Source organism: Vespa mandarinia, chromosome 4, assembly GCF_050613455.1.
Source record: "Vespa mandarinia isolate Hongniang chromosome 4, ASM5061345v1, whole genome shotgun sequence".
NCBI lineage: Eukaryota > Metazoa > Arthropoda > Insecta > Hymenoptera > Vespidae > Vespa > Vespa mandarinia.
The window spans coordinates 7,880,059-7,906,473 of NC_140813.1; the positions used below are offsets into that span (position 1 = coordinate 7,880,059).

Consider the following 26,415-nt stretch of genomic DNA (forward strand, 5'->3'; position numbering starts at 1 on the left):
GAATTAATTTATAATGAGTATTAATTCGTAATTTTTTGGAATTAATGAAAAAATGCCAAGTTAATTACAAACTCGTTATACTATGTTGAATTAAATGCTTTATTTCCTTTTTTTTTCTTTTTTTTTTTTTCCTTTAATATATGTAATTTCCTTTAATATAGATAGTATGTCTTTATTATAAATTATTAGGGTCGATAGAGGAAATCATTATCAACAACTTTCATATAGGAACGTGTGTCTGGAAACGTTTCGTTTGGTAATTACTGAACATGATGTAGGTGCTAACCAGTTTAAATAATATAGCAGAATAATAATCCAAAATGTTCGTTATTTCAATATAAACTTCATTAAGGACACAACAATGGTTAGTTATGTTAGAGAAAATATTCTAACAACGAACATCAAGTTCTTTAATTGCCAAACAAAACGTTTTCATATATGGGTTCTACATGAAAGTTGTTTATAATGATCTCTGTCATCCCTAAAAGTTTGAAACAAACTCACAGTCTGTAGAGAAAGAGGCACACACACAGAGAGAAAGAGAGAGAGAATCTGGTACTACAGACATTCGTATTTTCATTTCCTTGTAGAGCTGCAATTTTATGTACTTTTTTTTATATTCCTTTGCACAAGTTTATTGGCTGTTCAACAAAATTTTTAGATCTCGATATTTGAATCGTTTGTCACTGTAGATCGAAATAAGCAGATAGTCTGTAATTTTTCTATCGAATATGTTGCAAATATTGTCAATTAAATTTATAAGAGATAGAAATTTACGAGTATCAAACAGTATACACAGTGTCATGTAATTCACACGTTTTTCAAATAGACATTGATAACAAAATAAATAATTTGATGTTGATAAATAACTTTCAAGTGAATTTATCAAAATAATATGTACAACCGTTTTCAGCTCATCAAATATATCAAAATGAGTTTTAAAAAATAGTAATAAAAAATTTTTTTACGTTGTAATTATATTTATCATAAAATAAGTGAATCATGATTTATATAATTTCGAGAATAACGTAAAAAAGCACCCGTTATGTTCAAAATTTTATAATTTATTTAAAATTTTATGTTTAAAATTTTAATTAAAACAAAAGAAGCGCATACACTTTGAGAACTATGTTCTAAAGAAGATCGTGGTTATCAGTTACATGAATATAATCTTAATACATTTTAATCAATGTTTCTCCTTGAAAATTCCACGAGCGAGCAAATACATCTTAATCATTTTTATCAAGTCACATCGATCAAACGAAAGAATCGAGACGAAAGAGGAATAGGCATATGGTGCGTTTCGCGGAATGATAAAGCTCACCTGAAAATCGTAATCGTTGACCAATAAGCATCGAGGAGAATCCTAGTGTTGACCAATCAACGATACGTCCTTATCGCCGCGCGAAGGAAATGTCGAGTATATAACCACTTATCCTGCTACGTTCAAGTCGAGTGAAATAGGTACGCACGAGTTCGTATCCATCGATAGAGCGAAATAGACAGAGAGAAAATTAAATAATTGTATCCGCATAGAAGTGAGAAAGAAAAAAGAAAGGGAGAAAGAGAAGGAGAAAAAGATAAAGAGTTATAACGAAGATAAAGAGTTCGAAGGCGAAAGAGATAAGAAAAAGAAAGAGATAGAAAATGTACTTATATCTTCTTTTTTAAAAAGAAAGACAGAGAAAATATTACTACTCTTATCGAGTTACAATAATCATTAGAAGGCTGTTGTTCTCGGAGCTCGAAAGCACGAGAAAGAGAGAGAGAGTGAGAAAGAAAAACAGAAAAAGAGAGAGGGAGAGAGAAAAAAAGAGGGAGGGAGAAAGAGAGAGAAGAGTGAAAGAGCAAGAAACTACGGTCGGAGAGCGGATGTCCTTTTCTTTCTCTGTCTAACTCGAGCGCATATGTCGTAGTAATAGCCGGTGTGTCAGTCGATTGACCGATCGTTGCTCGGCGCGGATCGGTCGGTCTCGCGACTAAGGGGGCTTCGCGTGCCCATAAATCCTTGTAAAAAAGTTAAATTCTAATTTGTTACAACATTCTATCGATTATTACCGTCAAGTGAAGAAAAAGAGAAAAAGAAAGAGAGAGAAAGAGAAAGAGAGAGAGAGAGAGAGAGAAATAAAAAAGAAAAGAAAAAGAGAAAAAAAAACGTAGAGATGGCGATTGGAATTCTTTTGATTTTGGGTATAATTGCTGCTTCGGGCAGCGCAGCTTCCATTAGGAGAGAGAACAACAACAGTCCGGACCTCTGTATCAGGTGAGCGAAAGAAGATCGTAAAGGTCTCTCTATAATTTAGATTTATATTTCTATCACATTGAACCCAATGCCAATTATAACGAGACATTCAATGAAGTTATTTTGTATTTTACATTTATCCTTATCTTTCGTTTTCTAATAATTTATTGATCGACTCTCTTCAAATCTTCTATCTATCGATCTACCGAATCGAATCTATTCTTTCTTTCTACAAGTTCGAATGTAAAAAAGCAAGTTTCGTTCGTTTTTTTTTTATTTATTTTGTCTTATATAACTCAAAATCCACGTTTGCCTTTCCATCTTGATAGTTGTAAAAACGTTATACCCAAATTCGTCTCACTCCGGCAAGACAGCGATATAAATCGAATTATACAAAATGTTTCTTTTTTCTATGCAACTTCTCGCATTCCTCGAGTCGTTAATGCGATAAAAGTTGAACGTTGTTAAATTGCTCGCTAGAATACCATTAAAAAATGTAAATGCTAATGTTAGCGTTTACTTAGTATACGAAATGTTGGAAATTATATGAATATTCGATTGGAGTCTTCACTGTTTACGTTTAAACTCGTTCAGTTAGTAATGGACAGTCCACTGCATATATTTTGATTCTTTTTGTCAGATATATATATATATATATATATATATATATATATATATAAGAATTATATTACTCTGCAATTGAAAAAAAAAATTTATTTGAAATTCTATTCTCATATTTTCTTATGATTTGTAATTTTGAAAAGAAAGAGTAGTAATGGATTCATCAATCTAATCTTGTTTATACTTTCAAGATAAGTATATCATCACATAACAAGATACATTCCTCACTTTATTATTTTCTTATAAAAAAATAATAAATAAATGCAGATAGCGTAACAACTTGAGATAGAAAAAAAAAAAGAAATTATTCATTATCATATAACACCTTTATCACGAAATGTTTTTCATAAAACTAAAGTTGATGATAATCTTAAGGATAATCGTATGGTTTTATGTATATATATATATAGCCGTGGTTTTGTATGCAATTTTCATTGATCATACAAATATTTCAATTCTTATTGTGTGATAGTTTGACTGGCTAAGTTATAAAACAAGTTACAAAATTCGTCTATCTACAGTAATTTTTAATATAATTTGAATCCATAAGTATTTGACTTTGTTTTCCTGTTTCTTGTTTTTCGTTACTAGTTATTCAATAATTTCAAAAATAATTTCGAGCAGGAAAATTTTTGTAAATATAACAAGAAAATACAAACTAGTAATCAAAGAAATGATTGAAGATGATATTCTTTGACCATGACATTAAAACAAACGTCCATGATTTCTTTAATGATTTGTTCATTGATCGCTTTGAGTATATACATTCTCATCAAACGATAATAAATATGTAATTGTTTCTTATCGCTTCAAAGATAATGATAACAAATAGACGAGAAGAAATAAAAAAGAAAATTCAAAGATACTTATTATGCTACATAACTATTTTTTCTTCCATTTGATGATACTCTTATCGCTTCTGATTAATCGATAATTTTGTAAAAGTCATGTATTTTTTTTCTTTTATCTTTGATAACTAATCGTTTCAATCGAAGAAAGAACTTTTCTTCTCTGCTTTTTTTTTACGATAAATTTTTTTAACGAAATAAGGTAATTGTTATCTACTTTTCATTTGATCGATTCAAAGTCGTTTACTTCGACGTGAAGTATGTAATATCATAAATATTATCAATTTCTGATTATTATTATTTACTTATTCCCCAATATTTTAAATCTTTATAAAAATTTTTTAATTTAATATTTTAGATCGTATCAATATATCTATAAAATTATTATCAATCGAACTCTTTCTATAATTATTTTGCACAATAGTATTTAATTTTTGAAATAATTCTACGATACTTTTACATATTTGAAAAATTACAATGTTGGAAGAAAATGAAAAACAAAGATATTCTGTAAAAGACGTAGTTTATCGATGTTATCATCGAATACATGAAAATAATTATCTTCGGATACATGCAAAAATAATGATTGAATTAAGACACTGTTATGCTACTCAACGGAAAAGAGAAGAAAGAAAATACAATTGTTTAAAAAGGTTTAAAAAATTGGCGGCGATTTTATCACGATAAGAAATCCTTGATTCGTCTTTAATTTGGTGCTTAAAACCTGTTAAATCTTCATCAAAGTATATAATTCGATTACATATCTGTATACTTATAGAAATTTTTATATAAGTACACATAAAATGGATTTTTATTTTTAATTCCATTGTTTTATTCGATCCACCGAAAAACATTTTAAAATCAAATAAAATTTTTGCGTGAAAAAGTTTTGCGTGAAAAGAAAAGGAAACAAAAAAAAATATAAACAAAGAAATACGTGAAATAACAATTGATTGACGTTACAAAAGATTTTTCAAACGATTTCATAATTGGCTATTTTCTCGTAATCATGGAATTCTGAACGAAATTACATCGCGGTGGATTTGTCATTGATAACGTTGCTAGTCATCGTCGATAACGTTGCTTGTATCGAGAGGAAATCGAAACATGCCAAGTTTGCACGAATTTGCAATTCAGAGATCGTTTCTTTCGTAATATCCATTGATCGATGGCAATTAGAGATAATAATGATTGTCTCATTAGATTCCAGAATTTATATAGTTACCGATCGTCATTCTTTCTCCTCTTCTTTATTCTTTTCCTTTTATTTCTTTGTATCTTTTCTTACATACCAGAATATAGGCATAAATGGTATCAAAAAAAAAATATATATACATATATATTTTATATATAGACCTGCTTGATCCGATAGATTACGTTTTATGCATGTCGATTTCCATTGGTGACAAAGAATAAATGAGTAACATTGGTAAACGTTATCCATACGAATTGGGATAAGCCTTATCATCGGAACATATGTGGAATTGGACACATCGACAGAAAGAAGAGAAAGAAAACGAGCACATTCGGAAGGTCCCACATCCATCGACTCATGATTCGTTTTCCTTCCCGTGTTATCTATTTTACAATTCCCTATATACATACACACACATATATATATATATATTATATATATATATTATATATATATATTATATATATATATATTATATATATATATTATATATATATTGACTCGAATCGTCCAAACGATTATCACATCGACATAATAATATTTTAAATTTCTCTTTTCAGAGATTTTCTATTTGAAATTTTTCTATTTGAGCCTGCTATCATGATATATTTGAAAATTCATAAAAATTTATTTTGTCTTTTAAAAGATAAAAGAAAGTTGTTATAATAATAATCATTTAGTTTTATTATCTTTTCTTTCGATCTTTTTCAAAAATTTCTTTATATCAATTGCTACAATATGAGAAATAATCGATATGAATTTTGTTCTATAAACGGTTAACAATTTATACTTTTGTTTTAATTAAATAATAAACTTCGCCAAATATAATGTGGGTTTATACTTTCTCTTTCTTTTTTCAATTTTATATTTAATATCTAATAATTTAACTAAACGATATGATAGGAGTTCCTAGAAATATTGAAAGTACAGAGCATAGCGAATTAAATAGAAACCGAGGTTATTACGTGCCGTTCATTCGTATTAGTTGAAACTCTTGAAACGAGCTGCGAGGCAACAACAATGACCTTTCACTGAAATCATAGGTAATTATGGAGATATTTATCATCGGCGTGACACGAATTCTATTTGACGCACCTCTATGCATACAATGCTCCTTATTAAATTGTAAAATTGTACAATTTCATTGTTTATTACTGTTTTATTAATTAATAAACTCGCGAAAAATGTATTATATAACAATATAATGTAAGTTATAAATATTTGAAGAGAGGCATAATTTTAAACAAAACTTTAAAGTTTTTTTATTAAAAATTATTCTATTTTCTTAAAGAATAGAATTTGTCTTAAGATAATTAACGAACTGTATCTTTCTCTCTTCTATTGTAACTAAACAGAGAATATTTGTAGATCCATTATTTTGGATTTATGTTTCTTCAATGTTGTATCTTTTGATGCTTTACAGCTTCTATGAAAGAATATTCGGAAATTGTATTTAAAAAATAATTACTAACATACATCATGGAAAATGAAGATTTGTCAATGAATTTTTGCAGGTCCACTTAGATGAATTTATTTATTGAAATATGTCGAATTAATACATTTGTATTCTTTAACGTTTTTCATCGACGAAAAAAATAGTAAATTATTAGAGAGAAAATATAGTATTATTTTAGTATTATCCCGTAGTTTCCCGTTATCATGAAATCTCAATTTTCTTCATTTCTTGAGGAAAAGATAAAGAAAGAAGATTAAAGCTTTTAGTAAAAAAGACTTTCCTTAGATAAATTCGTTCCCAAAACGAAACGATATGAAATTGATTAGTCGATCAAAATCATGTCTTTTTTTTTTTTTATTATAAAACGTCCGTAATTAAAATTTGTATAATCCAATCGTATTACGCCTGTAAAAAAAATTATCGCATATCTCGAATGCTTCGTGCTTCGTAATAAAAATTTTCTATTATCTATTTTAGCCCCTTATTGACGGAAAATATAAATAAATTTATAGTAACGTTCGATTCGTGCTTACCCATCAAGGAACGTAAATAAAAGAGAATATAATTTTAAATAAAACATTCAAATAAATTTCCAATATAAAATCGATAATAGATTTAAACGTTTTCAATAATAAAAACTATAATAATTTACATAGTTAGGGAGATAAATTAAATGGGACACGATAAAAATACTCTAGAGAGTAATTTTTTTTTCTTCCAAAAGGATAAGATCTAAGCTAATTTAAGAATAATTCAGTCCTTTCCACTTTCTCTTTTAACTAGTGACATCGAACAAAAGGAGAAAAATCGTCCTTCTCGGGGGTAGAAAGTTTGTCACGATACCCAAGGGGTGAAATTTGCAATGAAGTAGGGCTGGTTTAAGCCGGTATAATGTCTCCATAAAGACTTGTTTTATGAGCATGAAAGAAGCATTTTTGTTGGTGGACTGTATACTGTTAGCGCGTATGATACTCAATGAAAAAGTATTGTCGATCGGAACGACTAAAGTTTATCTTTTTCAAGTATTACGATAGTACTATGTTATCATATCGTATCGTATATGAAGTGATTGTTTGTGGTAAAAGTTATCAATGCTTTTAATTTTATCTGTCATTAGTAGGTTACTTCTAATCAGAATATCCGTCAGTATTAAACAAAAAACTTGTTGTTTTTAATTAAAAATATATTCTACTGACGTCGAATTTGAAAGTTTCCATTACATATTAACATATGAATTTAATGAAAACGTTTCAATCAAGATTATTTATTTATAAGAAGGCCATCATTAATAAATAAATATATTTCCCGTCTTCCAGATATATAAAATACATGGATATATATAATTAATTTTAGCATTTATACATCCCCTTATCCCGTCTCATCGCTTTGATATTTAACATCCATTTATTTATGATATCACGATAATTATTAAATTCGATTAAATTGATTTACCACCTAATAGTATTAAAAATTTTTACTATACTGTTTAATGTACAATGTGATGCAGGATAAATGTTTTTGACGATAGATGAATTATCTTTCTTGCATTATTTATAGCTCTCATTAACACGAAATACTTGATAAATCGGTATTATGAAAGCAACTACGGACGAACGAATCGAATTACGTTAGAGTTTGACATGAATTTTCGGGATTGCGATTCGACGGTTAGTATTATTTATCAATAATATCATCAAATTAAAGCTGACTCTATATCAGATTGTAACAGAAGTACATTTGTATCGATCGTTCTTTCAATTATTGTAAACGGTTATTGAAAAAAAAAAGAAAAAAAAAAGACAAGAAAAAAGAAACAGTTAAAAGCAAAATTAATTGTTCGATAACTGCATTGTGCATACCTACCTAATAAAAAAAAAAAAAAAGTAAAGAAATAAAATGTTTGATTCGTAAACCTTTGTTGCACAACTTTTTTATCGGGTCAAAACATTTTAGAGCTTGTGAATTTTTCATTTGTCAAATTTAATTGACCTGCCGGCCAAGAGAGTTCATTATTATTTATGTATAAAAGGATTTCTAAATAGAACGGATCTGGTCGATATCTTATTATATCGTAAGAAAATAATTAATTCTTTATGAATCAATACTAAAATTAATTCCTTTTTATAAATAAGCATTACCACAATAAAATTCTATGAAAATATGATTTCATTGAATAATTTTTCTCAAGGAGATAAAGGAAAGTCTTCTTGAATTTTCATTTAATTTATCTTTGTTACGTCTAAAACAACTATGAAATATGCTAAACATTAAGAAAACATTAAAATAAGTTAAATAATATCATCTCTTATCTCATTTCACATGAGAACGCTTAAGTGCAACAATAATCATTTTCAAACGATTCGGTAATGTCAATTGCTGAAAAAAAATTACCATCGATATTTTCGTTGTTTGGTTTGCATTTCTGAAAATATACGGAATAGAAGTGGAAGATTTATGTAGGTCTGTTTTGATTCTACTTTCCAAGTTGTAGGAGTCCACGAAGATAACCTACAATTTTCTCATAGTAGAAAAATACGAAGACGAAGGACGATAAAGTTTGCTCGAAGACGAAACGTTCCTGCAGTTGTACGGATATAAGGAGTATGGGTACGATGTAGTTCGAAGTGAGAAGGAAAAAGAGTGAAAAGTATTGACGATGAGCTTTCTCTTTAACCGGCACATATATACGACATATACATATATATGTACATACATTGTATATATGATACTTGAGTTTGGTGGGATGATGTTTGCTGAAATAAGAAATGAAGAGAAAGAAAGAAAGAAAGAAAAAGAGAGAAAACACAAAATAGAGATAACCGTACACGATTGGCTCCTCAATTGACCCATGAAACCTCAGTATAGTTCAATCTTGAACGAAGATATCGATACATCGTTGATGAAGAGACATTATGTTGCGACATTATGTATCAGACATATGATTCGAATCGGAAAATTCGAATAATTCTGATTTCGATACGTAACTATCAATCAATTTTTTTTTTCTCTTATATTCGTAAATATTTAATCTCTCTCTTAATAATGTTTCTTTTCATGTCCGACGCGTTACCCGATCTCACTCGATCAACCAAATCAAATTTATCTAACGAAGATATATCTACGTTTTATTTGGATACCCGAGAGAAGAAAGAGTAAAAATTGGTTTTCGATCGACAAGTTTTTTATTTATATTTATTCGTAGTGACCGACGTCTACTGTTGAAAAAATCTTTGAATCAAGGACAGTTGATTTAAAAAGATTATTGATTTGTGACAATTTGCCATTTATCATTAAATGCATTATAGTTATCCTATATACTATATATGTGTGTGTATATGCATATACAGGATGTTAACTTTTTAACTTGAATACTTAAAATATTTTTGTTGCTTTTGATGATATATTCTTTAGAGTAACAAATTGATTGATTCAGTTAAATATTTTTCTTCGAGATTTTAAAGTCATCGGTATTTTTTTTAATAACGACAAATATAAAAACAAATATATCTTTATTATAACATTGTAATGTTTTATTATTAGACGAATTTAACGATATTAATTAAAGAGTATAATATATCAGTAGGCTTAATTTATTAACTTTCAGATTAGTATAAGAAATTCTATATTTACATATACGATATAGTATTTGAAAATCAATGGAATTTTTCTATATCGTTTAACTGTCATAAATATGTCATTTCTCAAACATGTATGTTTTTTAACGTTTTGCAACAACGATGTAACGTTGTAACAGAAATCAATAGAAAAAGTTATTAGTAGAATTTATCGCTGACCTCGATCGACTGTAACTGTGAAATATGTTATCGGAATATGATAATTATAAATTCTTACAACGCAATTTTTATTTAAAAAAAAAAAAAAGAATTTAAGTAATACGAAATATGGAAATTAAGTTTGCTGTATATAGAGACTACGGAAAAGGAATAAACGAAGCAAAACAGATCGATACGTATGTTGACATTTTCCGATTATCGCATGGAACGAATGTTATTTGTTAAAGAAATCATGGACAATCGGATTTTATTTGCATTTGATGTAACACTTCGATAATGCCTATGTACATGGACAATGTAAATGCATTTTATCAAAGAAATTTTTACGCTATCCGATACTGTTAACGATATCGTTACATTAAATTAAATTATACACAGAGTTTATAATTTTATCCGATAAGGTTTGATAAAATATGATGTTTAAATAAAAAGAGAAGGTTAATTTAGGAAAATTATAAATGGTTATAGATCGGAACAGCATAAAACTATAAAATGAACCGTAATGAATAATAAAGCTTCGATCGTTATAAAACGTAATTTATGCAACGCAAACTTTAAGATTCCAAGTTATTAAAAATGAAAATTTCTGAAATCTTTTACATATTATCCAGTACCATCACACAAGAATTTTCTAATTAATTTCCTTTTTAAAATGAATATGAATTCATTAAATAAATATACATATATCTAAATATGTATATATAGTCACATATAGGATATTTTTCACATAAAAAAAAAAAGAAAAGAAAAGAAAAGAGACTGGATCACTCGAAATTGTATGATTTATCTCACGCGTCGAGTATAAAAAAGCATTCCTTAATATTATATCCCTTTAACACGATTTTCGCGCTCCATCAATGCTATTATACAGTAGAAATCTCAAAGGATTTTCGTAGATAAAAACTTTAAAAAGGAATAAAACGAATCGTAGCAATAGTGGTGGTTAGTAATAGAAATTTCATGGCTGAGGATGACAGGTCAATGTACCGCGAGATTTTCTTTTTTCTTTTTATTTCTTTTTTTTTTCTTTTTTTTCTTGCTTCATCAAGACGAGCATAAACTTGGTGGAACGATCCAAAGGTTGACATCATCATCTATTTTTTTTTCATTGCGATAGACTAAAGAATAAAATTCGAAGAAGAAAGAAAGAGAGAAAGAGAGAGAGAAAGAGAGAGAGTGAGAGAAAGAGAGAGAGAAAGACAGAGAGAGAAAGAGAGAGTGAGAGAAAGAGAGAGAGAAAGAGAGAGAGAAAGACAGAGAGAGAAAGAGAGAGAGTGAGAGAAAGAGAGAGAGAGAGAGAGAGAGAGAGAGAGAGAGAGAAATAGGACGAAAGAAAATTTATTTCTCGTCTAAGAACGCGAGCTATGTCATCGCATAGGATCCATATCATATACTAATTATTTTATGACAAACGAATATAAAATAAATTGCCTGAATTTGATTAGTTTTTTCTTTTATAATCAAATGTAACTATGAAAATTTCTTAACGAACTTCCAAACCAGGAATTATATCACTTATAGAATATTTTCCACTGATTTCAAGAAGTTTTTCAAATATCTAATTCTTGAAAGAAATTCAATGAAATTCAATACTCTTCGATTTTATCTATTTTATTGTAGTATCGTTATATATATATATATATGTAGTACCGTTATATATAGTATATAGTAGCATTCGAAGCACACTCTTGAAATCCTTTGACTTTAATTCTCTTAATACTCTTTGAAAATATTAGAAATAGAAGGAGTAAAAGAGATCCCGTTTCTGAATGTACATCAGAAATTACATTTTTTACGATAAAACGAAGTTTCTCCAATGAAAAGAAAGATCCAAGAAGGTGGATTAGTCCGAAGGTAATTCCCAAGGCACTTGAAAGCTTTGATTGGCTACTTCGTTTAGTTCGCCAATAGTAAAACAGAAAAATCTTTTTCTTTTTCTATCTTACCTTCCTTCTCAAAGTTCATGACATAAGAGATTTTCTAAAGTCCATTCGAGGATCACTTTTATTACAGCTCGTATCCTCGAGAATTTAGAAATATGTCCGAAGAGGAAACGAAAATTTAAACCATATCTCTAAAATCAGTGTCCCCGTATTACAAAGTAAAAAAAAAAGCGAGAAATAAAAATTGTAAAAACAAGACTCATAAAGATCCTGGTTTAGTTCGGACCCACGAACCAAACATATTTTTTCATTTATTTTAAATCAAATTCAAACTTTTCGATCCACCTCCTATCTTAATATAATATCAAAAAGTATGATCATATCTTTTCCGTTTCTCCCAAAAAAAAAAAAAGAAAAATAAGCTTTCTCGTTCTCTTTTATTTGACATCTTATTAAAAAGATTCTCAAACCGCATATTTATTCCCTTAGCTGTCGCAGAAATCTGACATTTTTCCACTCTCCGATAGTTACCATATTGAAATCACGTCCCGGTTCTTATTGATAAGGATTAAAAAAAAAAAAAAAAAAAAAAGAAAAGAATAAAAAGTGGTTTCGTGTCGATGAAAATCGATCAAAAGGCAAAAGACGATAGTAACTTTATCCATTCCGCTACATAATTTTTATTTTTTCTTTCAACTTACAGCCAAATCTATTGTCAAGGGGATCTTTTAAAAACCGTACAATTGGCGGAGATCTTCAATGATAGTAAAACCTTTGTTGATTCGTATCAGAAGAACGACCCGCAAATAACACTTGCTAAGTAAGTAATTTCCATTCTATTTTTATGTATATCAATTATTATTATTAATAAATATACTTTCTTTTTCTAATTGAACGTGGATATTTTCCATTGTAATAAAAATTAGATTTAATATTTTTAGAGATAAATTTTTCTTAAGTTATTATCGAAAACGATTAAAATTTTTCTTTGAACAATCGACATTCGCATTTTCATCGATGTAAAAGATATGTGTTTCCACCAGCTGCTTCTTATTGTCGCGAAACAGTGCAAACGTAAATACTCGCGTTCTACGAGGGACAAAATGTTTCGTCTAAAAGATATTCAAATTGTATCTTAGATCGCTGTAACCAGTGAAATATCTTACGAGAGAAGATTCTGTATAATGTTCGAAATAAAAATTTCCAAACGACTTCGTTTTATGCAGTAGAAAATAGAAGAAAAAAAAAAAAGAGAATTTTACAAATTGATCGTTAATACGTTAATAAATTTGTTAAATGGATCGCAATTATACGCCTAATGGATGTCCACTGATCATTAACTCATATCAGATGAATAAACAGTATCAGCTGTGCAATTCATTATGTCAGTTTCTTTTTCTTGTTACGTCAATCGCATGTTATTCAATATAACGATTCTTAAGTTACACAACTCTCACAGCAATTTAACTTTTACATTCCATCATAATTTCATAATTAACAAACGAAGCGTTTTATCGATTTTGAAGATAGATATAATATACTAAGTATTTAACATATACGAACTATCTTTCAGCTTCAAGAAATTAATGGAGGAAACAAATAATCAACCGAATCGTTCCCAAGTTGCTCAATTCGTCTTGGATAATTTCTCGACACAAGATGAGCTCGATAACTACACGTTACCGGATTGGCAAGAAAATCCTCCGTTTTTGAAGACCATCGAGGATCCTAATCTACAAAAGTGGGCGAAGGAATTAAACGAAATATGGAAGAAATTGGCGAGGAAGATAAAACCAATAGTGGCTAAACATCCAGACAGACATAGTCTCATTTATGTGGATAATGCGTTCGTAGTACCGGGTGGTCGATTCAAAGGTAAAACAAAAAAAAAAAGGAAAAGAAACAGAATACTTATCTAACAACTATTTAATCCGATAATTTAATAAGTAAACTTAACAAATATTAACTGTCATTATGAAATACATTAACAAATTGCACGTTATAATATCTGATATTTTAAACACTATTTTGATGTATTCGCGAACATTTAAAAGCAGTATTGTGTGAGAAATAAATTTTGACAAAAAAGATTTGATTCAAAGAGATTTTCAATATTAAAAATAATTTTTTTTAACAGAGTTCTACTATTGGGACAGTTATTGGGTGATCGAAGGATTATTAATATGCGGAATGAAAGATACTGCCAGAGGAATGATAAACAACTTTTTATCGATGGTCGAAAAATTCGGATTCATACCTAATGGTGGTCGTATCTACTATCTCATGAGAAGTCATCCGCCGTTGTTAATTCCCATGGTAAGTCTTAACGTTCCTTAAATATAATTTTTAATTATACATGTATGTATATGGAATATGCGAGTGTACATGTACTACTTTTTATTAAGCTTGATCTTTTGATTTTAATGATCAAATTATCGTTTAGACAATGATTAATCTATATTTACAATTCGATTTTAATCAAATATATTGATCGATTCTTTTTTAACTATCCCAAATATTTGAAAGCCGTGTATGATGAATTATGGAATTAAATAATAAATTGATGAATTAAAGAATAAAATAATTTCAAGATAGAAAATTCTTCTGAAAGAAATTCTTTCCATAAGTTCTCATTGATTTTTTCTTTTTCTTTATTTACTATACTTCCTTTCTCTTTCTCTCTTTCTCTTTTCTTTGCCCTTGGCTCTTAAGGAAAATATTCGTTAAACTTAGAAGGAAGATGAACTTGTTAAAGATCTTCAAGTAGGATATACCCTTAATATAACCCGAGTGAAAATCCTTTATTTTCAAACATTAATTTCACGAATATTATATTTTCACGAACTTGCTATCAAGATTTTGAAAAAGTTTTAACTCATTTCTTCTTCGTATTCCTCCTTAACATTCTAATCGTTCCTCTTGTCTATTTTCCGTTACAGGTCAAGCTATATCTGGAATATACGCAAGATTATGAGTATTTGAACGACATTATAGGGACCTTAGAGAAAGAGTTCGATTATTGGATGAAATACAAGATGACTAATGTGAAGAAAAATGGAAAAATTTATAATATGGCCCATTACAACGTTCACAGCAAAGGACCACGTCCAGAAAGTTACAAGTACATTAAAACTTAAATACTTTGTGTTTCAATGCAGATTCAATATATTCGATTCTTTTCAATAAATATCAATTTAATATTACTAATAATAAAATAAAATTTTAAAATGATATTTATGAAAATTAATATAAGTACGTACATTGTTGAATAATGTTAAAGATACGATAGTATACAAAATTTAATTAAAATTTTGATATAATTATTTACATAATATAAACAAAAAAGAAAAACAGAATTTCTATAAAGCAATATAGTAAAAAATTACTATAATACTATAAAGCATCAAATCGATTGAAATTTTTTATATTTTCATTATTCATCGAAATATTACGAATCTCGTTGAGGTTCGATACGTTTCACAAGGAAATGAAGATCACAAAATCATTTGATAACTATACAATTACATTTGATCCGTTTCAAACTTAATTGAGAAACTATCAAAATGAAATATTCTTTTCCTTTCATAATAAATTAACTGTGCACGATAGTTTGAAACAACTCCTTTACCTAGACGATCATAAAAATGAAATTCCTTTTACAAGAGTAGACAATTTTTAATATCTCAAAATATTCATTTTGAATAAATGGGAAAGAGATGAATGTATTTTACTTATTCCTCAATCAGGATTTTATTAACGTAACGTAACGATATTTTTTTTTTTTGAAGATCACGATAATATCAACTTATTAATAAATGACTTACTTAATTTCAGGGAAGACTACAAATTGGCACAAAAGTTGTCGGATGTCGATAAGCAACGTACCCTTTACAACAATTTGAAAGCCGGCGCTGAAAGTGGTTGGGACTTTTCAGGAAGATGGTTCATTGGACCAGATGGAAAAGAATCAAACAATTTGATCGATATCAATACAAAGAACATTATACCAGTTGATTTGAATAGCTTTCTTCAAAGAAATGCTCATATTCTTGTCGAATTTCACATCAAAATGAATAACGTAGAAGTAAGTTTGCATTTGTCCGTATGATTGAGAAATAACTTCACGATTGAAAACATAACTTTGTCATGATAATTGTTTCGTAGAAAATGTCATATTATCTAAAGATAGCAGAACAATTTCAAGAAGGTATCAACGAGGTCTTGTGGAATGACGAATTTAAAATTTGGATGGATTATAACATGAAGAATCACCGTCATAGGACATCCTTTTATCCTACCAACCTGACACCTTTATACACATTAAGTTACAATACTAGTAATGCCAGAGAGGTCGCACTTAGTGCCATATCTTATTTGAAAAAAATGAAAATTAATTCGTACTTTGGTAGGTTTTATTATCATCTAGAATTTATTACCATCGTCGAATCCAAAATGCATTAAAATTAATATATATTATGTAATCGATTTATTTTATCGTCTATATAGGCGGAACTCCAACATCTCTGAATCAAACTGGTGAACAATGGGATTTCCCTAACGCGTGGCCACCCTTACAATCAATAATCATTCAAGGATTACATCAAACTAACGTTAAAGAAGCTGTTGAACTTAGCTTGGATTTTGCTCTTGAGTGGCTCGAATCAAATTATATTGGCTATGAAGCTACTGGAAAGATGTTCGAAAAGGTAAGCTATTTCAATGGAATATTTAAGTACACGTTTTAACATTTTAATACAAAAAATTCTTTAGTAATGTATGTAAAGCCAAAGGAATAGATAATTTTTAGCAAATTTTTTTATGCAAGTTACTCGATATAATAACTTAAACTGCAATAGATCTATTCGTATTTTTTATCTTCCTTTCTTTTTTATTTTTTTCATCAAGCCGAAATATTTCGTTAATATTATCAAATTTTATGAATACACTTTGAGATATAAAGATGTTAATTTAGTCGACCTTGCAAATTAAAGTGCTCACCGTTCCAAAAATTCTTAGAATAGCAAATGGAATGAATAAGAGGATACGAAGCGTTAAAAGCATTATTTTTAGAATTTACAGAGAAGGAATTTTTAATCGACCAGATTAGATGAAGTTTGTATAAACGTTGAAGGGTCCGTATCGTCATACTATTCTGTATATTCGCTTTCTCTTTCCTTCCCTAACTCGTGTTAACTCGGTCCTTTGATGATAAGATATTTCGAAGGATAATGCTATGAGTCCTCTGATTTATTCGCGATGGAACCCGATTATTCGTAAACCCAGCTTTGTTCTTGGATCAACTAATGTTAGAATAACGTCACGATATCTTAAGAAGAAACGAGAAGAATGATTGTGTTATAAAGGATCGGACTTAAGATGATACAAGAGTAGCATACAATACGAATTCCCTTCTTTATAGTTCACATTTTTCTTTATTTCTTTCGAACTGTACAAAATACGAAAGACACCTATTCTCTTTCTTTCTCGATTGTATTCAGGCCAGATAAGTCGATAATTCCTTTTAGAAATGTCTCCTACGTTTCTAATTCTATCTAATTCCATTTATCACAATTTTCGCTCCGTACATTTTGTACATAGATATATATATATATATATATATATATATATATATATACATATATATATATATATATACATATATATATACATATATATATATATATACATATATATATATATATATATATATATATATGTATAAGGGTATGTACCAGTCTCGATCTACATCAAACGAACAAGTTCTCAAATGGAAAAAGATATTCCGTAAGGCTTACCAAATAGGAATATTACTTTTATCGATGAAAGTTTTGATGATACGATCAAAAAGTTCGCCAAGTCGATTTTCGAATCTCGAGACAGAAACACCGCGTTCTTGGTAAATTCGATGAACGGGAAAAGACGTAAGGGTATAAAATAAGACAAGCTTGACTCCAAAACGACGCTCTTTGCACAATGATTAAATACAGGAAAAATACGGTTTACCGATACGATACAAAGGACACTAAAAGAAGATATTTCTTTCTGTGGAATAATCAATAACCGAATGAAAATCAATATTCTTCGAGTTATAGTTACACAGTGACTCTTGAAAGTAATGTACTTTTATACTTTTTAAGGCTGAATTTTTATTCCAACTATTTCCCCTTTTTCTTTCTTTTTTCCTCTTTTTTTTTTTTTTTTTTTGAAGGATATAATATTCTAAAATTGTAAATATCTGGAATATTACTTCGTGAATATTATCAAAATCGTAAATTATCATTTTGTAGATACAATCTCGAAATTAACTTTAAAATATATAATAATGCTTTATTTATTAAGGATTAATTTGTTAATGTTGTCACAAAAAGTCATAACGACAGTTTATAAACCTTAAAATTTTCTTATATCTATTCACAATTTCAAGACATTTCGTTTATACTTAGTAAAATTATTTGCTTTTAAAAAACGGAAAAAAGACTTTTAATGCTTATTGTACGTAAATACACTATATACTAAGTAGATGGTTAACTGTAAACGAACGTGAAACTAAGACGACTCTTTTATGAGTCGCTGAACTTAAATATATACGTAACGAGAACGCGAATAAAATGCAAACGACCTGGAATGGATATTAAGGTGATAATAATAATATACACACCCATACAAATCGAAAAATGTATTAAAATTTTCAATCGGGTTGTTTCAGCTTTATTATTATCGCGACTTTTCATTTCATGTAGAAATGTGTTCAAATTCCGACACAATTTTTTATTTTTTTCACGTTTTATTTTTCGCGCGAAAAACTTTTCTATTCTGTTTATCGAGAAGTGAAGAATAGAAATTGATAGTAGTTTGAATCAGAATTCACGGATGACGAAGGATTGCATATTCAAAAGTTCTATGAATGGAAGTAAAAAGAAAAAGGGAAAGGAAGAAAGAGAGAAAGAGAGAGAGAGAGAAAGAGAGAGAGAGAGAGAGAGAGAGAAGAATATAAAAAAAAATGAAAAGATAAGATAATCGAGAAGAAAGACATTGCGATAAGACGAAGAAGAAAATCAATCGCGTTGGGAAGTTAACGGTGATTCGTTGACGGAAATTAACAATCCATTCAGTTCAGTAAACGAACGTTGAATGAATATCAACGGTTTAATTAAAATTCTCGTATTGAACCACAAAGAAGGATAATCAAAGTATATTTGCATGAACTCGTACGAGAGAGAGAAAGAGAGAGAGAATTTTTTATTCTCACGTTTATGTAAGAATTTCTCGAAGTCCGTTTGAATTTCACATTAGAGTTCTTCTTTGGATTTTAATGAAAGAAAAAAAAATATTATATACACATATTTGTAGGTTTCGATAGTAAATAAATCATTCATCTTATTGATTACGTAACGAACGATGATTTTTCAAAGGGAAACTGATGAAAGGAGCTTCATTTTTCATCGTAACATAAATTTTTATTTCTATTGAAATCACAAGATTTCAACCTTTTTCTCTTTTTCTCTTTCTCTCACTCTCTCTTTGTGTCTTTCTTTTCATTTTTTTTTTTTTTTTTTTTTTGATATTTCTGTAATCTAACTTTTTTCTGTCTTCAAGTTTGATTTAGTAAGAAACGCGAACGATCAATCATTTCAATCGAATAGAATGTTATAAAGCTTCATTCAGCAAAATAAATAATCTATCTCTTTTCCTCGGAAAAAAAGCAAAGATATTTGTAGTCAGAAAGCAGAACGAATTATTAAATGATCCTCTGATCCTCTCCATTGTCAGAAGTTCCAGAGAGAACATTATCCGTGAATGAATTTCTAGCAATCGTCGTCCTTCTAACAAGCAAAGTTTTTCCGTTAAATCCCAAAGCGTCCAGACATTATCAGTAATAAGGATAATATCGTTAAACGAGAAAAAATGTCAAGAGTAGTCTAAATCGTCTTTGCATTTGGAAAAAAACTTTGGGTTGTAAAGGATCAATGGTAGCAATGCAAAAGTAACATTGAATTTTTATTGTATTTTTAAAGATCCTTTTTGAAATTTTATTATATTTAAAGATCTCTTGTGTTGTTTATCGGAAATAGTCACATTGTTTCGTTAAAAATATTTTAAAGTATGTTAAAGAAAATAAAAATTTGATGATGGCATATAAATGATGTTTTTAAAAGTAAAGAGAAAGAGAGAGAGAAATATCAAACAATTAATATTTAATAGAGAAAAAAAATTAATGCTAATTTAATTAATTAATTAATTATAATTAAGGATGAAATTAAATGAAGTGAAAATAATTAATTAAATTAGGATTATTTTAATTCAAATTATATTATAAAAAAAAAGAAGCGAAAAAGGAATAGAACGATCGAGGACGTAAAAGAAATAGAAAAATTTGACATCTATTGGAGCTAAATAATAAAACATTCTATACACTTAAATCTTTGAATATCGTTAAAGCTCTATAATCTTCGTTTTAAAGTGTCAGGTCCTTCTCTACAAATGAAATACGGAAAGGTATTCCCGAACGCGAAGGAATTTACTATTTCTCGCGTTAAAATGCTGAATCGTTTGTTCATTCATTCATTCGTTCGTTCGTTCGTTCGTTCGTTCGTTCGTTCGTTTTTTCGTTCTATCGAACGAACGAAAAGAATACTGAAAAGTTGATCTATCGAAACTGGCCATTTTCCATTTCCTCGGAAATTCATCCAAGAATAAAGCACCAATATCGCACGATACTACCATCGTAAAATTGCCGAGGCAGCAAAACGAGAAGAATTTTTACAGTTATTTTTTAAAGTTTCTTCTCTCTCTCTCTTTTTTTTTTTCTTTTTTTTTTTTTTTATTTGAAAGTCCATCTCTTTCAATAGCCATTATATATGACTTTTTAACCGATAAATCGAAAAAAGCTTTATATTTATATTTATATAATATGGGTCATTTAATGTACTTACATTATCTATATTTACTTTCTGTGCATATATATGTGTGTGTGTAGCTGTTTTCAAAAACTTTATAACGTCACTGTCAGATTTGTATGAATTGAAGTATAATTATGAAATAGTAATTATTCTCTTTCGTCCACAAAATGTAAATGAATTTGAATAATTAAATATAAATATTGAAATAAGATAGACAGATAGATAAATAGAGAGAGAGAGAGAGAGAAAGAGAGAGAGAGAGACAAAGCATCGTGACTTCTACGAATTAACTTCGAAATGAAAAATCTCGATTATCTACTGAAAATGAATATTCGAATGTGCGAATTGACGTTTCTCGACTTTTTTTACGACTGTGTCATCGCCTCAACCCGTCAACGAGAAAAGTACGAATAAGTCCGGGTATTACGTTGGGTATAAAGTCAAGTTAGTGCTTCGTCCGTGTGCTAGATTAAAAATTTTAAGTCGATATTTTCAACAAAGCCGCGAAATCATCTGTCCTACTATGTCGAGTCCTTCGACCTACCAACTAAGATCATAAAAAAAAAACCAAATTCTTACGAACTTTTTCTTCTTTATCCATTTCATCTCTGATAATGATATTCTCCATTAAAAAATAAAATCTTTTTGTAACTGTTTATATATCTAACCGGTGACATTGTTTTGCTATAAACGAAAATATCAATATTAATATAATATTAAATAGTATAATATTAAATCATATTATACTATTTAATATTTGAATACATCTCTTTTTCTCATGATGCAGAATGACATAATAATTATCCTTAAGGCAAAGGATTCGTAGAAATTTATTATCACCAAATATCACTAACTCTCTCTCTCTCTCTCTCTCTCTCTCTCTCTCTCTCTCTCTCTCTCTCTCGTTCTCTCTCTCTCTCTCTCTCTCTCTCGTTCTCTCTCTCTCTCTCTCTCGTTCTCTCTCTCTCTCTCTCTCTCTCTCTCTCTCTCTCTCTCTCTCTCTTTGTGCTTTTTCCTGTAGAATTTACAAAGATTAGTATTCAAGCGTCTATCTCGATCAGTCGAGTTCATTCGGCTTCCCTTCAATATGGAATTAGATGAGGTAAATGGGGTGCATGTCTTATGAGAACAGGTCCTCTATAGATATAACTCCGGGAGACATAACATCGTGGCAGTGTCTCAAGTTCGACTTAATTATTAAACTCAATCGGTTGTATTTACTTTGGGTTTACGATAACTAATTATTTATCATATTTACATTTGATTTGCAGTATGATGCTACTTCGCCAGGTAAAGGAGGCGGTGGTGGCGAATATAATGTTCAAGAAGGCTTTGGATGGACGAACGGCATTGTTTTGGAATTCATAAAAACATTTTACCAAATAAAATTGAACAACAGCGTTAGCAATAATAATCCAAATGACCTTAACAATAACGTAGAATAATAAAGGTAAATATAAGAATATTTATTTATGAGATTACTCACGGGCAAAAAAATCAAAAATAGTTTATAACGTTCATTTAAATTATTAAAAATAATTTGAATATATTTGAAAATCATTAAATTGAAGTGTATTAAAGAAAATGAAATTTTGTAAAAAACAATTCACGTCCCAGGCGGGACTTTGGAACAAATTTATGAGATAAATTTCGTCCTAAATTATTCTTTATGAGATACGATACAAAAAAAAAATCTTAGTAAATTTGGATCTCTCTTTCCAATCACGATTCAGTTTTTTTCTCTTTTTTTTCGCGAAAGTAATTATAGATATACCCGAGTTTTATGTCGGAATTATCTTTCTAAATATTCTTGCCTTACTTTTCTTTATACGAATAATATTTCTCTTGAACCTTTCCTTTTATAGATGATGAAAATGATCGCAAGATATATAAATTTATATATTCACAAAGCATAAAATAAATAAAATACTTTCGAAACTCTAACGATAATAATATTATTTAATTTCTTTGCAGAACGACTGGATGCTGTGCCAAACGTGATTTTGCCAATGAATCTAGTCCATAAGCGAAATAGGAGAGCAAAGTTACCAAATCGCATTTAAACGTATTCTATCCTACTTAAAGAAAAAAAAAATAAATAAATATAAAAGGGAAAAAATTTTGTATAACTACATTCAATACTTTTCCCAAGTAATATTAATAATAATTATAACAAAAAAGATATCAAAGTTAACGCAATAGAAAGACATTTTTATTAAACTTACGAAGAAATTAGGATTGTTAAGAGACGTATCGAATACATTTCGGAATGTAAAGTTCTATATATATGTATTGTTAATATAGATATATAGAACTTATATAAAGATAAAAAATAGAATTAATATAAAGTTTTATATATCTTATTATATATAATATATATTGTTAATATACACCCACGCGTGCACGTATGTATATAAACGCCAAGATAAGTGTTAATCGTTCGACGGATTATTTATTGTATTTTCGTATTAGTTATGCTATAGAATCGCTGGAACGTTACTATATATAGACTTTTTTATTTACGAACTTTCGTCGAATCGACGAAACTTAGTCTTCAAGATTAGAGAAGAATGTCCCAAGAGAGAAACGATATATCGAAAAAGATTTAAACTTTCTTCGAAGGACCGAACGAATTACGTAAACTGTGTTATCTCGATTGTTATAACTGAGTCAGTATTGTTATATAAAAATATAGTCTTAATTAATAATTTAATACTATTAGACAATAAATGATTATGGTAATTTCTCTATGATAAGATCATTCCGCATGGAGAATGGCGCTGGCGGCAGATCTCCGGCTAGAATTATCTCTTACATTGGCATTTAGTCGTTATTTTAAATAAATAGATATAATATGTGTGTGTATATATATATATGTGTGTGTGTATATATGTACAAGTACATATAAATACTAAGGCATTATGAACGGGTAATCGCATAACTATCGACCAAAATTAAATATTTCCAATTAATTATTACGAGGAGCGATCTTATCGCTTGAATATAGATTTGTATCGATTTTTCAGATCCTATTTTGTATTAGTAACGTATAAAACTTGGAAAATATTTGTATATTATGTAAACCGTGACCTGAAAATTGTACAATATATGTACATATGTATATTATATATAATAATAAATTCACTGTAATTGCATACTTGTGAAAATAAAAGATAACTTATTTCACTGTAATATACACATTATTCACATGACTTTCTACGAATAGAAACATAAGCCATAAATTTTTGTGTAAAACTTAATTGCAAAAGTTATGACAAACGATGCTACTAAGATATATACGATATCACGATATTTTACATCCTTAGACATATATATATTCTAGTAACAGTTGTAATGATCTTTACTTTGCCTTTTGGATGGCTAAAAAAATGTGCTCTTAATATTAATAGAAAATAATCATCTTAATGAATGCATAGAAAAATATTCTTATCGAAATAAAAATAAAGAAATACTGAACAAATCTATTGTTCTCATTTTTTTCTTCGCATGATATTTGACAATAGATTTTGTTTAAAGTATTGATATTCGATATACGACATAATCGCTGTAATTATTATCAATCCTGTAAGACCACCTACAAGTAGGGCTAAGTAATATTTTGTCATTCGATGCCAATAATAAATATTATCAAACTTATGGGAAACATTCGTAATTCATCTATACTTTCTTTCTTTTTGTTTTTGTTTTAATAAGAAATTATAATAAATATTTAAGTATTAGTTGGATATATAGATTTATGAAGTTTTTTCGCGTGCAGTATATTTAACTTTATTTTTTAAACTCATTTAAAGAATAAATCATTTTTTTCAGGCATCGAATAAATATTGTAGAGCTTGAGATAATTGCAAATTTATACCAGCAAGAGTTCATTTATATTCTGGATACCGCTTAATAGTCATAAATAAAAGAAATGCATTAAAGTATTCGGATTCATTTCAACAACCAAATATAATTCTCATAATAATGCTTTGTGTATAATTTTTATATGAAAGTTAAAGAAATAAAAAAGTCTTTTTTAATTGTTTAAAAAGTGTCATTAAAATTGAAACACTAATAATGACTCAAATTAGTATGGCTTATTTCAATTTAATAATATCAAAGTCATATCAAAATACATAACTCTCCTATCTTGGACCGACTTGTGAGTAAAATAATTTTGTTTATTATTATAAATTTAAAAATTACGAATAAAATAAAAAATGCAACGAATTTTACAATTAGAGCAATTTTTATTAGAGCAACGCGTGTATGAACATTCTAAGCTTCTAAGCATTAATATAGATATATGTAATGTTATTTTCTTTCGAAATAAAAATATCAACCTGAAATATCTTTGGTAGGATAATTAATTAATTAATTAATTAGGAGGTATTTTGGAGAAGTATTCTGAAATTATATAAATATTGAAATAACGTTATTATTCTTTCTTTTAGCTAAGCAAATATTTCTCATCTTTAATTACTTTTTTCCTTTCTTTAAACTTGATTCAAAATCTACCTTCCTCATTAACAATGTTTGCTTCATTAGTTACAACGTTATGCGTTACACTTCTTGCAGTTCGGAAGTCGAAAAGCGTATTACTGTTACTATACGCTCACTATTTGAATTTAATACAATGTCGCCTTTGATAAGGACGAAATCGCGAAACGGAAAGCTTGTTCATTTTAGTTGATCACGAATCACACATACATAAATATATACACACATATATACGTTCGTGAGATACATCAAAGTATCGTACATTTCAATCTTTGAAATCGTAATTGAAATGGAAATTCGAATGTGAAACTTTTGCAAACTTTATACGGATATTTAAGTCTTTTGCAAAAAATATTATAGTAATTAACTTGAGTCAACTCTCTTATCTGCTGATAAATTAAAAAAAAAATTGACATTCCATCGTAGACGATAATATAAATGATGATCGTTATATAAACTAGTAGCTTGAGAAGTACGATAAATCATGAAAAAAATCGAATACGATATCTTTTCATATCATTCTTCTATTTATTGAATGGTATATTCCTTAGTTCAATTGATATATATATATGTATATATTTATGTATTTATACATGTATTTGATTTTTTCTAAATAAAATTGATTTTTAGTCTTCTAAAAATCGTAAAAAAAATTTTAATGTTTTAAATAAAAAAAAAAAAAGAAAAAAGAACACAAGAAAAAAGCCTGCCAAATCGAGTATCGATCAATAGTTATACCTGTAGTATTCAATTTATTAAAGCCACGAAAGAAACTCATAGAGGAAAGAAAAATAGAACCAGAAAACCTACGATTTTTCTAATACTATACCATTCTAAAAAATGTATCAGAATAAACTTCAATGAACGCTTATCTCTCTCATATTTCATCCTCCTCATTCATATGCATTATACCCATATGCAAATGTAAAGAAATGAACATTGAGAGGTAAGATAGCAAATGTCCCATGAGAGTAAT

The 26,415-nt window shown here is 28.5% G+C and overlaps 2 protein-coding genes across 6 annotated transcripts in view; one reads left to right on the top strand and one right to left on the bottom strand.

The window, feature by feature from the left end:
• Positions 1-26,415, bottom strand: part of LOC118443107 (B9 domain-containing protein 1) — a 117,931-nt gene that overhangs the window by 87,978 nt on the left and 3,538 nt on the right. The gene's annotated exons all lie outside the window — the stretch shown is intronic.
• LOC118443098 (trehalase) lies at positions 1,446-24,096 on the top strand. Its single transcript, XM_035869578.2, has 10 exons — positions 1,446-2,263; positions 12,743-12,859; positions 13,613-13,914; positions 14,177-14,355; positions 14,979-15,160; positions 15,874-16,123; positions 16,204-16,444; positions 16,546-16,745; positions 22,211-22,389; positions 22,914-24,096. The coding sequence occupies exons 1-9, from the start codon at positions 2,163-2,165 to the stop codon at positions 22,382-22,384; spliced, it is 1,746 nt and encodes a 581-aa protein (XP_035725471.1). The 5' UTR covers positions 1,446-2,162; the 3' UTR covers positions 22,385-22,389; positions 22,914-24,096.